General features: G+C 41.0%; 1 protein-coding gene across 1 annotated transcript in view; it reads right to left on the reverse strand.

Annotated features, from left to right (window-relative positions):
- LOC8027808 (Down syndrome cell adhesion molecule homolog) overlaps positions 1–14,164 on the reverse strand; it is a 232,735-nt gene that overhangs the window by 41,086 nt on the left and 177,485 nt on the right. The window contains exons 15-18 of the mRNA XM_042286222.1: positions 12,259–12,407; positions 11,626–11,757; positions 5,574–5,747; positions 3,802–3,872 (exon numbers count right to left, since the gene is read on the reverse strand). Of these exons, the coding sequence (XP_042142156.1) occupies positions 3,802–3,872; positions 5,574–5,747; positions 11,626–11,757; positions 12,259–12,407 (526 nt within the window). The remainder of the gene's footprint in view (positions 1–3,801; positions 3,873–5,573; positions 5,748–11,625; positions 11,758–12,258; positions 12,408–14,164) is intronic.

The following is a 14,164-nucleotide window of genomic DNA, read 5'->3' on the forward strand; positions in this document are numbered from 1 at the left end:
TCCCATACCCTTACATATGCATTAGCATACAATCGACCCTTATTTCTCGCGACCCATATGCGCCAGCCTTGCAAAAATGTCATTTTGGTTTTATACTGAATATCGATATGTGTCGGAGCGGTATACAAAGATGAGGACTGTCATCATACGGTAAGCTTGCGACACGAAAGCGCAAATGCTCAACTGTTGTGTCCTTTGCAAGAATTACTTGTACTATCATTCTGGGGAAGCAAAGCTTTCCTCTTATCAATTTCAACAAAACAATTTAACATAGGCAGACCCTTGGCAGCATATTTTACTATTAGAAAACTGATAAAAATGGTTAGTAGAATCAATGCCGCCCTCTGAAATTGTTTCCAATATATTTCTTTTCAAAAGCTGCCCCCCCAGAAAAAAAAACAAATATATATATATATATATATATATATATATATATATATATATATATATATATATATATATATATATATATATATATATATATATTGCAGGGTTTTTCTGTACCGCAAAAATTCACGACACAGCGCCAAACGCGCATTACCTACTAAAATCTAGCCCTAACGTTCCGAATGGTATGTCGATGTTTCAGAACTAACCGTTATTTTATTAAAATGTTAAAACGATTGTCTTCGAAAACTTCCGAAATTGTCAATATTAAAATGGCGGCCAAAGGAACCTTCGAATAAGTGGAACTGAGTGTCACCAGTTACCCAGGACGGGGCCCATTTCTCCGTTGATATTGGCAGAAAACCACGTATCATTTGTTTTGAATTAGGTAGCGGTTAGGTTCCCAGCATTGGCATCTGGTTCGGACCGGTAGCGCTACATTTATGGGGATAATTAGCGTTTTCGCAACGCATATTCTCTTTCTGCAATAAAATAAAAATCATGAAATACGTTTGGGAAGGGGAACGATGTACAATTGCAGGACGACGAATTTAACATTGTATATTCTGTGTGAGGCGGAACACTCTGAATTCTATGACATGAATTAAAGGCCCCCTAGCAAAAACATAGACTCAGCAACAAAGAGGAGAGAGCAAAAATATATAAATTTATAGTCACTGGCCGCTCAAGAAGCGCAGTGCTTGGTGAATCTAGAGCATATAACAAAGCGAGAAACGTGATCATAATAGACCACACCCTGCGTATCTTAATCAGTGGCTATGCAAGAAAGGTCGTTTGTACAACATTGCGCAATAAAGAGTAAGCTAGTTTGAACTGATTACATAAAATATAGTCTCAGTGCTGGGTCAAGTGCATACAAAAAGTACTTGAAGTACTGTAAACGACATAATTTTCGCGGGCTCAAATTTTCGCGAATCGGGCCGAAGCAGGAAATTTGAAATTATTCGCGGGTTCTAATTGTCGCGAATCGAGTATAGGTTTCGTAGCGTTCATATATTGCCCGGATTGTTCGCGGGGCGTATTTTTCGGGAATTGTAGGCGATTCGCGAAATTTGCGAAAGTTAAGTCCCCGCGAAAGTTTAGTCGTTTACAGTATGGTACATACTGAATGAAACGTTACGTACTTTAAGTAAAGTGGTAAAAGCACCGGGCGCTATGTACCTGTACTCAAGTACTATATGTGAAACGAATTCCCTAAGTAAAGTACAATTACTTGTTAACTCAATCTTTCATGATGTCTCTGTCTGCTTTATACATTGCGTTAAAAAAAAAAAAAAAGAAAAATTGGTGTACACTGCTCCAGAGGTATTCGGGAGTGCATCAATATCTTTTGTTTGGAAATGAAGTGAATATTGGATAAAGTCATCTGGCCACATAAGAGTTGTTTTACTCTCCTTGACAAACTATTTAACCTAATGACCTTATAAGACTTTTTTTTGGCAAAGCATCATTCTGTTTTTCTAATTAACGAGGCGAAATTCGGGAAATGTACATTTAAGTCGGGAGTTGTAGATTCCTTGTAAAGTACTTAAAAAATGCTATAAGTAAGGTTCTACTACATACTCAGAGAATATACTTCAACCAAAAATACAACGTGTCTGAACTATACTTGAATTGGAACCTTAAAAACAATATCCTCAAAGTATTTTCTAACACTGTCTATTCCATTTGGCTCGTTTTTTCCCGTCTAATTTGCATCTTATACTGTCGAAGTATTCTCCTTCGCGTTAACAGAAAGCGAGACAACCTTGGTATATTTTTAATTTATTACGTATTATTTGGTTCCTGTTTCGCGTCTGGTCCGTAAGACTACGATAACGCCGCGGATCATTCAAAATATGCGTCGACCTCACACTGAAAGTGCATTTCTGTCCACTTCTGTCCACAGTAACCGATTACTTAACCTAAGGGGGAAGTAAAAGAAAATCAGTGATTTTTTTCCTTTGTCACAATGGAGACATAGTGTAAAGTATTAACGGTGTTCTTAGGGCTTCACAATTTTCAAGCTCCCTCGACTAATTGAAGCCATTTGCCATTGCTGTACCCGCCGACAACGGAGTGCCACCCATGTATTAATGAGATCGTTGCAGATTAAGTGAAACTAATGGTGCTTTCTCTCGGCATCACAGATGAGGGATAACAATAAAAACATCTTATACAACAAAATATGTCATTTCAATATAAATTCATATAAATATGATAAGATGCTTGTAGGCCATGATTGCTTTGCGTGCTAGCTTTGCTTTTTTTAGTGAATACTGTAATTTACGCGTCTTTTGAGCGTAGCGAATGCACATTTCGTTTGCGTTTCATCTGCCAATTTAAAACACACGTTTTGATTGTTCGCACTTTATAAGTGTTATTTGCTTTGTACGCCTATTGTTCTTCTTGAGTTTGAAATGGCTGAATAGATAATTATATTACGAGAGTTCCTATCTCTATTTCGAAAATAAAAACCAACCTGTCTATTGAAAAACTGCAACACGATCATAAATTGTGCAAAACAAAATACTTATCAGATATTGTGCCCACACTTTTTTCAGTAGGCTTCAAAATAGCCCAGCAAAAACGCCCGCTCTTAGGAACCTGCAAGGTGCCGCTTAACATCTTGAAATTTCATAGCGTAACAGCTTCCGTGTAGCTAGACAGCGGGAAATAATTTTTACAAACTATGAATTGCTACAGGTATGACCCGCGTCACAGGTACGTTGAATTATTCGATGGTTAAAATCATTTTAAGATCTTGCAATTTTTTAAGCAGCTCCTTAATTTAAAAATCGGAAACACGTCTACTCTAAGCTAACGAATGCGGCAAAACAGGTGACAGGCGCATGAAGATCAGCACACGTAAACAGGCTTCTAAAATATTTTCTGATTTTTTTTATATCGTCATTATAAGTATAAGGTATGTTCCTTCTTATTCAACACCTATAGTAAAGGTTAATGGCAACGCACGTTATTTCAGAAGCGGCATAGCATCGTGACGGTGCAGCAGCGACTGAATCTGAGATACATTAAGCTTTCCTTCGTGGAAATTACGAACTCTCGCTTTCGGTCGAGTGAAAAACGACGGGAGTATCAAATTGAACGATTTGAGCTAGTAGTTCATTTCAGCTTAGAAGTCAATTCCACCTAATATGCATTTAGATGTAAAATTAGAAATGTTTAAAGGCTAATTGACTACTGAATGCGTCTTAAATAGAAAAACAAGGTTAAATACGAATAGACGTCGTTCATTATATGTGTAAACCGATATGATTTGCTAGACACTCTCATAATCTTGGTGCTTTCAAAACAAACAAGCAAAACGTACGGGCATGGCTTCGTAAAACTCTTTGATCTTTTTTTGTTAAATATACCTTCTACGTCGGGAAATTAGAGAAGGCAACACACCTCCCAGGACACCTTGAGCGATTGGGAACCCGTAGGTTCTACTTTGACATGCAGAGGTGGACCACCGGGCGCTGTAATAAAATGAAAACTCAATTATTTCCTCATATCAATAAAAACAGTTTATAAGTTTGAGGGGTCGAAAAATTATTATTTGAGTGTTAACTGCAACTTATTAAAAAACACTGGAAGTATCAGCCGTCTGCATTTTGAAAGAGTATCTAAACACATGATACAAAAAAAAGACAATAGTGCACACTCTGTGTGCTACGATACCTATATAACTATAACGATTTCGTTTGCGTAAAATTTGTACTCCCGAATGGAAGCGAAATATAGAATCGAGTCTGGTAAATTCGTAGTAAATAAGTGCCCGATCAACCTCCCCGAAATGCATGGTTAGAATCTAGTTTTCTGAAACTGAAAGTAAAACTCGAAGGAATATTAGATGTGTTATAAGATTGTGCAATCGTAACGCCGCATTCATACTGGCGGTTGAGCCGCGTTCGTAAAGCGGTTGAAAACGCGGTTGCTTAAAGTATTAGTGTAATTTCATATGCTTTTGATTAAGAAAACGAGAAAATCTGCTTTGCGGTACAGATTCGAACAAGTTTGAATGCACCATTATGCCGTATTCACATTGGCGTTCGGTAAGCAACCGCGAAGCGGATTAGCTTCTTTTTTTATGATCAGATGCGCGCGAAGTTGTGTTGGGTCTTGAAGTAACCGCGTTTGAAACCGCATTGCTAATGCGAATTAACTGCCAGAGTGAATGTAGCATAAGACGATTTACTACGCTTTGATAGCCGCTTTTAGAAGGCTCACTGCACGCGTTTAGACAATCAAACTTAACTAATTTGTATCCAATGTTATGTTTATTTTCAAACTGCGGAATATACTTACTTCGTACCTATAAGCTAAAAAAGTATCTCTCGCCTCAACTTTACACGCAACAAAGTAAAAGTAAAATTGCCTGGAGACAGGGAAGTTATTTTTCAGTTCGGCGTTAAATAGAAGCAAGTGTTCACGTGCGAGCCAATATGAGCATTGAGCTGCAGAATACCACATGATTAAAAACAAAACATTATGACAAGAGGTATGCATTTGGGAACCAAAGAAATAAAATAAAAATGACTAAATTTATAAAGAGCTAGTAACAGCAGTAGTTAATATCACCGAGAGCATATGTCAGAACGCGTTTCAATTACGAACGCCAGAAATTGAAAAACTTCGAGCGCACTAATCTAGTCAGAAGCACGTACCTTAATTAAGCCGTGATTTGTTTCTAAATTCAAGTTCTAATTCCTATCCATTTTCCACGAGCTGCGCGGCAGTAGGATTGATAATTTTAAGCGTAAGAGTTTGCTCTATAAACACATTTATTGGCATGTGTAGCTAAATGATATAATCGATTCTATGCTCACTTCAACTCTTCTGACACTTTACGGGTTAATTGTAAGTATCTAATTTGACACCGACAAGCGCAAAAAAAATCGCCTGGTTTAAGAAATGGATCAATTAGTACGTGTTGAAGCGGAGTACAAAAGAAGATAATTGTGGTAAAAGATTGACAACAGAAGTAATTGAGATTCTGCGAATATTTTCGAAAAGCTCGATAAGGAAACTGACAAGTGCTGCCCGGATTCTAACCCCTATACACTTTACCAAATGTTGACTTTCGAGGCGCTTTAATACACATGATATTCTAACGCTAAAAACAAAGTCAGCGGATAAAAAAACAAAGAGTAAAATTTGTTGATTTGTCGAGAATGTACCTTCTTCTCTCGTTGTGACTTCCACAATATCACTCGGGGGACTATGTCCTAAGGAATTCTCCGCTGTTACTCGGATTCTGTAGGTCGTGACTGGATGTAACTTGTGGATCGTTGCCTTGGTTTCAGTACCAGGTACAGAGAGCTGCAGGCGAGAGCTGGTGGAATCCCAGCTTGCTGCGAAAATACAACCCAAAATACACACTAAACATGTGACATCAATTATTCAATGCGACCCAGCAAAGTTGGACGACCTAGAAATATAGAAATGTTTGTATTATCCTGATAATATGAGAAAAGCTGGGCGTTTCATTAGGACGGGCCATCTTCCGCACACGCTTGTTGCCTTTCGCCGTGCTTTGGCTCAGCGTGGACGCTCCAGCCTCACGAGACACAGGGCAGTTAAAGAAGGTAGGAAGCCCATAAGAGAGGCGAGAAAATGAAACACCTCCGTACTGTTCTCAATCTGTACGTCATTCTAGAGACTTCCATACCTTGTCTATGCAAGCAGAGGAGGAAGCAAAAGGGATAGGTTTACCTGAATATTAATCTAAAAAATCAAGCCTTTAATATTTAAGAACGAACAACAAACGTGTTTACAATTTTGTCGAATTCGCTAAAACTATATCACGTGTCTGCTAGGTTATGAAGGCTACTTCAAGACAGCTTTATTTTTTTTTACAAAAACAAATATCGTCAATTATTAGATTAAGCCATGCTTATAAAAGAAATGCGTGCTGTCGCGCTCAGGTTTTGAGACGGAGATCGGTCATGGCCACCTAAGTAGTGGTATTTTTCAGATGAAATTCATCTCGATATACAGACTTGTGCTTCAAGAGTATTATCAAATAAGTATCACAAGCTTACACAAATCTTTTTGTAATAGGACAATTTTTAAGGTAAACAATATCGGTCAACTCCAAGTCACTCGAAATTTACAACAAAATGTTTGCCGCAGATTTAAATTAAGGAACAGGAAACTGATGCACTTAAGTAGTATAGCTTTTAAGCGCATTATTTCAGAGTAACAATGAAGATTGTGCATTGTTTTTAATACATAAAAATACATCTAGAATAGTGAGAGCGATAACTTTTATATTTAGATATATGTCTTATTCCGACAAAAAGGTTAAAAGAGCGTAGGTTTAATATTTCAATGTTACGGGAGATTCCACTTAAAATATATTGTTTTGTCTTATGAGTCGAACATCCGTAGTTGTATAATTAATCTCAACGGCCATTATCTTTTATAAAACGTTAATTGCAACCCTTTCTTGAACTGAAAACTGTACTCATTTCTTAGAAATACGAATTGTTTTTAGGGCGCCCGTATATATATTTTAAACCATGTTTTTATGAAATTGTAACAAAACTCTCTGTTCTGTGAAGTGTATAGCAAATTTGAATACGAATTTTTTCTTATAAAGCCGATGAAGCCAAGATTAGTTCTGATTTTATTTGGTTTTTAAGTAAAGCATACATTTATAGCTTTTTTTTAAATTACAGCTCTTGTTAGCTCATAAGAAACGCATCTAAGTATATAAAATTCGAATGGGTACTTAACAAGAGGCACTTAAAATTACATATATGCATTTCATAAACTATATTGAAAGGAAGCATGATGAGAAACAGACTCAGATAAACAGGGATGAAGAATGGGTAAAGATTACGACAGGACAGCGGCTAACTCGAAACTGAAGTTTATAAAAGAAAAGTGAACCAAAGAAATTGTTAAAAAGATTACACACATACAGATTAAAACACACGCCCACAAGGCGGCCAGATGTGCAGATACATCGCCTCAAAACTTCACACTCATGTTCGAATGCAGATACAGTACCTCCCTCTCAAATCACGCCACCCATGGCACACTGATACATCTGTCTGCCATCGACGAGATAATAAATGCTTCAATTATCTCTCGGGTCATTTTTTCCCGGTGTCTGCCCACAACAGTTACGTCACCAAATGAGGGGAGACAAGAGCATTCTATGCAATGTAGCGGTAGAAGTCTCCCTACCGTTGCTTTAAGGGAATACGCGTGCTCTCTCAGCCTGTTGTTCAAACACTTTCCTGTCTGACCGACATAGGATCTTCCACAAGACAGGGGTATTCGGTAGTCGACACCCGTCGTACATGTCACAAACCGTGTTTGGTGCTTCTTTGTGCACTTAGCTTCCGGGCGCTTTTCCGCGCCTGCAATAACCCTCGCGCATACATGACTCATTTTTTGTGGCGATGAAAACTCAACAGGGATCCCATATCGTCCTCCAACCTGTTTTCGATTGTGGGAAAGACGATGAAGGTACGAAACTACCACCCTCCGACCTCTCTCTACGGCTGTCGTTTTCTTCTCTATGCCTTTCGCCTGTTTCAGCAGTGAGCCCGCAACCTCAGTCAAAAGGCTCCACGGAAACCCCGACATCTTGAGTCTGTTAACTTGCCCCCCTTGAAACTGTCTCCCATCGAGTTCACACTTGACTTCCTGAAAGCCGACCCCAAGTATGAAACGGCTATACCCCTTTTTACTACTTTTGAATGGGCGGACCTTTAGTCAAGTAATGCCTTCCTAGACCGAGGAAGAAAAGACCAGCAAACATGTTTTTCTTTGAAGGACAGCGAGAGATCAAGAAACTGGATGACCCCTCCGTTGGGTTCCTCGAACGTAAATTTAAGCCCCCCCCCCCCCCAAAAAAAAAAAAAAAAAAAAAAAATCGAAAACCGCCATAACATTAAATCTTGGTGTTAGCTTTATCCGTGCGCTCGTACACGAATAGAAAATTATTCACGTAGCGAAACACCTTCCTCACAGAAGTAGCTTCAAGAGCACCAGCAGCGGCAGAATCCACCTCTCCAAGAAAAAAATATCACTTAAAATTGGAGCTACGCACGACCTTATACACACGCCTGTTCTTTGCAAGTATAATTCATCACGCCAGCCCACCAACATCGAACTCAGGTACAAAATTAGAAGCTCCAAAAAAAAGGTTCAACGGACACACCGCATGGGTTGCTGAACGCAAGTTCACCATCGGCCTTAAAACAAGGCCTCACCGAGGACAGCAACTGGTTGTGGGGTTGTCCTGGAGTCTCAGAACTCCAGGACAACAGGTGGGACAACTCAGGTTTTTGTGGTGTTGCCGGAAGGTATGTTTGGCGAAAAAGCCGATTCCGCCGTCGATAAAAAAACTTCCGGAGGGTGAATGGTGTACTGAAAGAGGCTAAGGACAGAGCACAAGAGCTGTGCGAGAGCTTAGCCTTGGGTCAGTTGGCAGCGAGGATAAAAAAAAAACAACAGAAGTTTGCACCTACAAGTGTTTTTCAGAGCAAAGACACACAAAGACTCCTGACCGTTTAGGGCGATTGTGACAGAGAAGTGTATGTGGCAAAAACTCATGGCCGTATACCTTCAAAAACAGCTGTCTTGTTTGGTTATTGCGGACCCTCTTAGGGTTGCCAACTCTGATTCGGTGTCTGAATTTTGTAGGGGCATTGATTACGATAATTGGTCGGCGTTCAGTGTAGATGTTGAGGACATGCTTTACTCCTCACCTCTTAACCAGTTGCTGTTCTCAGTGAGGTGTTGTATCGAGGTCACTGGTGAACTTGCATTCAGCAAAGCAAGCGGTGTGTCCGTTGAAAGTTTTTTGGAACTTCCACTTTTGTACCTGCACTCGATGGTGGTGGGCTGACGTGATGGGTTATACTTTCAGAAAACAGGTGCGTGCTTAAGGTCGTGTGTAGCTCCAATTCTAAGTAATATTTTTCTTGGAAAGGTGGATTCTGTCGTTGCTGGTGCTCTTGAAGCTACTTCTTTGAGGAAGGTGTTTCGCTCCGTGAATGATTTTCTGGTCGTGTACGAGCGCGCGGATAAAGCTAGCACCAGGATTGATGTTACGGCGGTTGTCGAAAATTGTGGAAGGGGGTTGGGGGGGGGGGGGGGGGGGCTTACATTTACGTTTGAGGAACCCAACGAAGAGGTCATCCAGTTTCTTGATCTCTCGCTGCCCAAAAAAACAACATGTTCGCTGGTCATTCCGTCCGAGGTCAGGGAAGGCAATACTTGACTACAAGTCCACACATTCAAAAATAGTAAAGAGGTGTATAGCCATTTCATGCCTGGGGTCGGCCCTCAGGAAGTTATGTGTGCACTCGATGGGAGGCAGTTTCACAGGGCAAGTGAACAGACTCAAGATGTCGTGGTTTCCGTTGAGCCTTTTGGCTGAGCTTGCGGGCTCACTGCTGAAACAGGCAAAAGGCATAGAGAAGAAAAAGACAGCCGTAGAGAGAGGTCGGAGGGTGGTAGTTCCCCCCCCCCCCCCCCCCGTCCTTTCATCGCCTTTCCCACAATCTGAAACAGGTTGGAGGACGATACGGGATCCCTGTTTTGTTTTCAGCGCCACAAAAAATGAGTCATGTATGCGCGAGGTTGGTGCAGGTGCGGAAAAGCGTCCGCAAGCTAAGTTCACAAAGAAGCTCCAAACACCGCTTGCGAAATGTACAGTCGCCGGCCATATGAGCTCCCCCGGCCGAACGCCGACCGGATCAGCGAAAATCCCGAACGCGGCGCGTCGAGCGTAGCCGCGTTTGGGGAACCAGGCTATTGGGACCAAACCATTCTGTTATCAAAGGGGTGGACGCATAGCTTTTATCGGGATTGCAGCCTTTAGAAGTGTGAATCACGAAAACATGGCCGATTAGAATTGCCGTCTTCGGGTGTCGGCCTTAAGTGTTCGGAGATGATGGTATAACTGCTGATAAACTGGAGCTTGCTTTAGGCGTAGATAAAGCAGCAGTGTGCGATAGATGCTTACAAATGTAAATACCCTATGTTTGATATGATATTAGGCATGACAACAATGATCATTCGGCAAGCAAGAAGTGGCCGACCAGGAAGCCATCTGCAAAGTCATCGTGTAGATAATTACCCTTGGCGAAGCAACGCGCTACTGAGCGCAGAACAATAGAGTCTCTTCGATAAAATGCGTTCATGAAAAGTGCCTGAATCTTTATTCTGCTTCGACACAAATCTTTTTCTTTTTGTTATCTATAGCATATCCCTATAGATTAAATAACAGATTTCAAAATCGCTTGTCATTGTCTAGTCTAGGTTTAAGAAAGATTGTAAGAAAGCTTGTGCGTAGGATTACTCTTCGGGTAGGAAATATTTAAAATGACAAACCGGTTTTGCAAATAAAAAAAAAGTAGCATATAACACGTCAGAGATATTATGCAGTGAAGAATTTCGATAAGCCGTCTCTGTTTACCTACAACCGGAAGCGGGACTGTAATCGGCCGTGCTTCAGATTCACGTTCCAAAACGCGGAATGCTATTAAACTTCCTGCGTCCACCCCTTTGATAACGGAATGGTTTGGTACCAATAGCCCGGCTCCCAGAACGCGGCAACGCTCGACGCGCCGCATGCGGGATTTTCGCTGCTCCTGTCGGCGTTCGGAAGGGGGAGCTCATATGGCCGGCGACTGTACGACGGGTGTCGTCTACCGACATAGGATCTTGTGGAAGATCATATGTCGGTCAAACAGGAAGGTGTTTGAACGACAGGCAGAGAGCACGCATATTCCCTTAAAGCAACGTTAGGGGGACTTCTACCTCTACATTGCAGAGAATGTTCTTGTCTCCCCTCTTTTCGTGACGTAACTGTTGAGGGAAGACAGCGGCAAAAAATGACTAGAGGGATAATCGAAGTGTTCATTATCTCGTAAATGGCTTTCAAATGTATCAGTGAGCCATCGGTGGCGTTATCTGAGAGGGAGGTACTGTATCTGCATTCGAACATGAGTGTGAAGTTTTGAGGCGATGAATCTGCACATTTGTTCACCTGGTGGGCGTGTATTCTTAATCTGTATGTGTGTAATCTGTTTAACAAGTTTCGTTGGTGCACTTTTCTTTTAATACACTTCAGTTGCGAGTGAGCCGTTGTCCTGTCGTATTCTTTACCCGTTCTAGGTCCCTGTTTATCTGAGGCTGTTTTTCATCATGTTTAACTGTTTAACCAAACCACTACCGTACTTGAGTATATTGAAAGGAACTTACATGTGGAGTTTGTAAAATGAACGTGATATTTTCGTATAGGGTTGTTTCCATTGTAAGACGGTGACCATGAGATTTCCAGGGTACGGCTTGCGACCTTCGAAATTCGTACTTCAGCAGGAGCGGAGGGTGCCTCTGTGCAAATACCAAAAACCAGAAATATGTTTGACACAACATGAAATGCGTTCTCAACACACTAGTATTTTCCTTTAACAATATTCTGTTCAGTGTATCATTCGTTTGAATTTATTTGTTAAAGAAAAAAAAGGCTTAAAGGTGAATGGTGGCTTAATTCTCTAAAGTACGCAATAAACATTGCAATGAAACTATATTATAGATATAGGTTAGAGTGAATATAATGTTGCTCTCAGGATACCTAATATACGCAAGAAAAGCTGATATTTTTCTGAGTCGTTAGATGAGCAAATATAAGTTCGTGTAACTTACAACGCGATATCAATTGATAGTCACTTTTTAGGATTACGCTGAGCTCCATGTTTTTCTTTGGGATAATTTTTTGCACGTATCAATTCTCAAGTGCTTACATTAGAGAAAAATTCAGATGAACGTTCCAAGAGATACAGGTGTACTGTTTATACGTCAAATATTAAACAATATTATTAGAGTGATATCTACCTTGTACAAGTAGCTGGATGTTAGTTTCGTCGGAGCCAAACGGGTTTCGAGCAATGCAGCTGTAGAGAGCTCCGTCCCGCCTTTCTGTCAACAATATTCTGAGTGATGAAGACATCTTATTCCTTGAGGTGTCTTCCGTGAGTGAGTACCTGAATTAGATAAACAAAAGTAGAACCATGTTTTATTTTGAGCCTTAAAATTAGAACTTATAATTCAGTGATAAAAGCGTAATTTAATCAAAATGTTACCATATTTTTATTTAAATGTAAAGTATGCTACAGCAATTAATGTTTGATTACAATATCGATCAAATCTTCCCCGCGGCAGCGCTGCCACAGACAACCTCTGTTAACGAATTTCACGATCACATATGCGCAAGATTGCAACACAGGTCCCCAATGGTGGGTTGAATATCTTCCTCAAGCTCAGGAGATTCTTCGTGGCCTGTTGGCACAGACACGAAAGTTTGCATATCATAAAAAAAAAAAACCTTACTTTGTGGAATCACAGGACCTAACCGGACAATTGTCGCCATTGCGTAAGATCACACGAGCAGAATATGTAGCGCCAAACTACGTATTATGTGCTAGGGGAGTCATGAGGCACACTTGTTATTTATTGCGTTCCATAATAATATGGTGTACGGTTGGTGGCTGATAAACATGTCAGGATGTTTAATAAAGTATATGTTTAATAAGAACATTTAATCTTGCCCTTTTCCTAAGATAGCCCGTTTATTTAGACAGAATCAGACGATATATATCAATATGCTTATAACAAACCACTGGAAGTGCTTAGCGCCAGACCGCAGTTTCCAATTTCTGACGGCTTTGGAGGTAGGCAAGGGGCAGCGCCTTTAGACAAACTCAATTGTGAAGTATGTGCTTGAAACGCCGAGCCTTCTCGTTCACCGGCATTGTGCCACTGCAAACCAGACTCCATTCCAGTGCAGCTGTTTTTCTATCTGTCAAAACACGTAAATCCTTTACATGATTCCGCTAGTTAGTTGAATGAACAAAATAACTTTTCAAGAGCGGGACGGGGTCCGCAGAAATTCGCTTTGCTGACGCAGGCGATATTTACTTTTGCCCTTGCGTTCTTCGGTGCGAGTAAGCAACATCACGGTGCAGCCGTCGTATCTTCTTCGGTTTAGTATTTAGATACATCGTTTTAGCTTAAGTCTGAACCAACGTTATTAGATTAGCTCAGTTACGGAACTGCTCATAGAGGCTGCATGCCCGAGCAGTAACCCCTCCCCCCCCCCCCCCCCCCTCACCCACAACGACTCGCCTCCAGTCGTTTGACGCGCCGGACGGCTGCTAGGGTAACTGCAGTGTATTCTACGGATACGTACGTTTCGAAGCGGAGCGTCTAGACAGCGCTCCACCGCACTATATGGAACACACAGTCAGTAAACGGAAATCTGGATGGGGCTTCGAAAAACGGGGTACGGACTGAAGTGAGTAAGGGGAGGTACCACCTTCCGCGGGAGTTCCACAACTGAGGTAATCTTAGTAATGTTGGTCTGATTGCAGCCGATGCTCCGAGCTAATGGAGCAATCAAACAACGTCAGTAGCGCATGTAACTGAGTCTTTCTGTTTATGACTGTTTCAGCCAGGATAGATCAAGTAAAGAAACATGAAGAACACAATGATGGTGCGCTTTTGACGCTGCCTGATTCGTACCATCAGCTCGTAGCGTTGGTTGCGTCTAGTCTTAAGGTGAAGCGAAGTATAGTACCCTGGATTACTGCTTCCCGAAAAATGGCATCGATGCGATTCACAGTTAGCTTGGTGCTCAAGCACAGGTTGGCGCCAGTTCTCCAAAGCAGTTTCCTATGTCATTTATCCAACTGAGCTATTATGGTAGGGTTGACCAATTGCTAGCCTCCATATTTTTTCGGTA

Source organism: Ixodes scapularis, unplaced genomic scaffold (assembly GCF_016920785.2).
Source record: "Ixodes scapularis isolate PalLabHiFi unplaced genomic scaffold, ASM1692078v2 PGA_scaffold7__128_contigs__length_106722199, whole genome shotgun sequence".
Lineage (NCBI taxonomy): Eukaryota > Metazoa > Arthropoda > Arachnida > Ixodida > Ixodidae > Ixodes > Ixodes scapularis.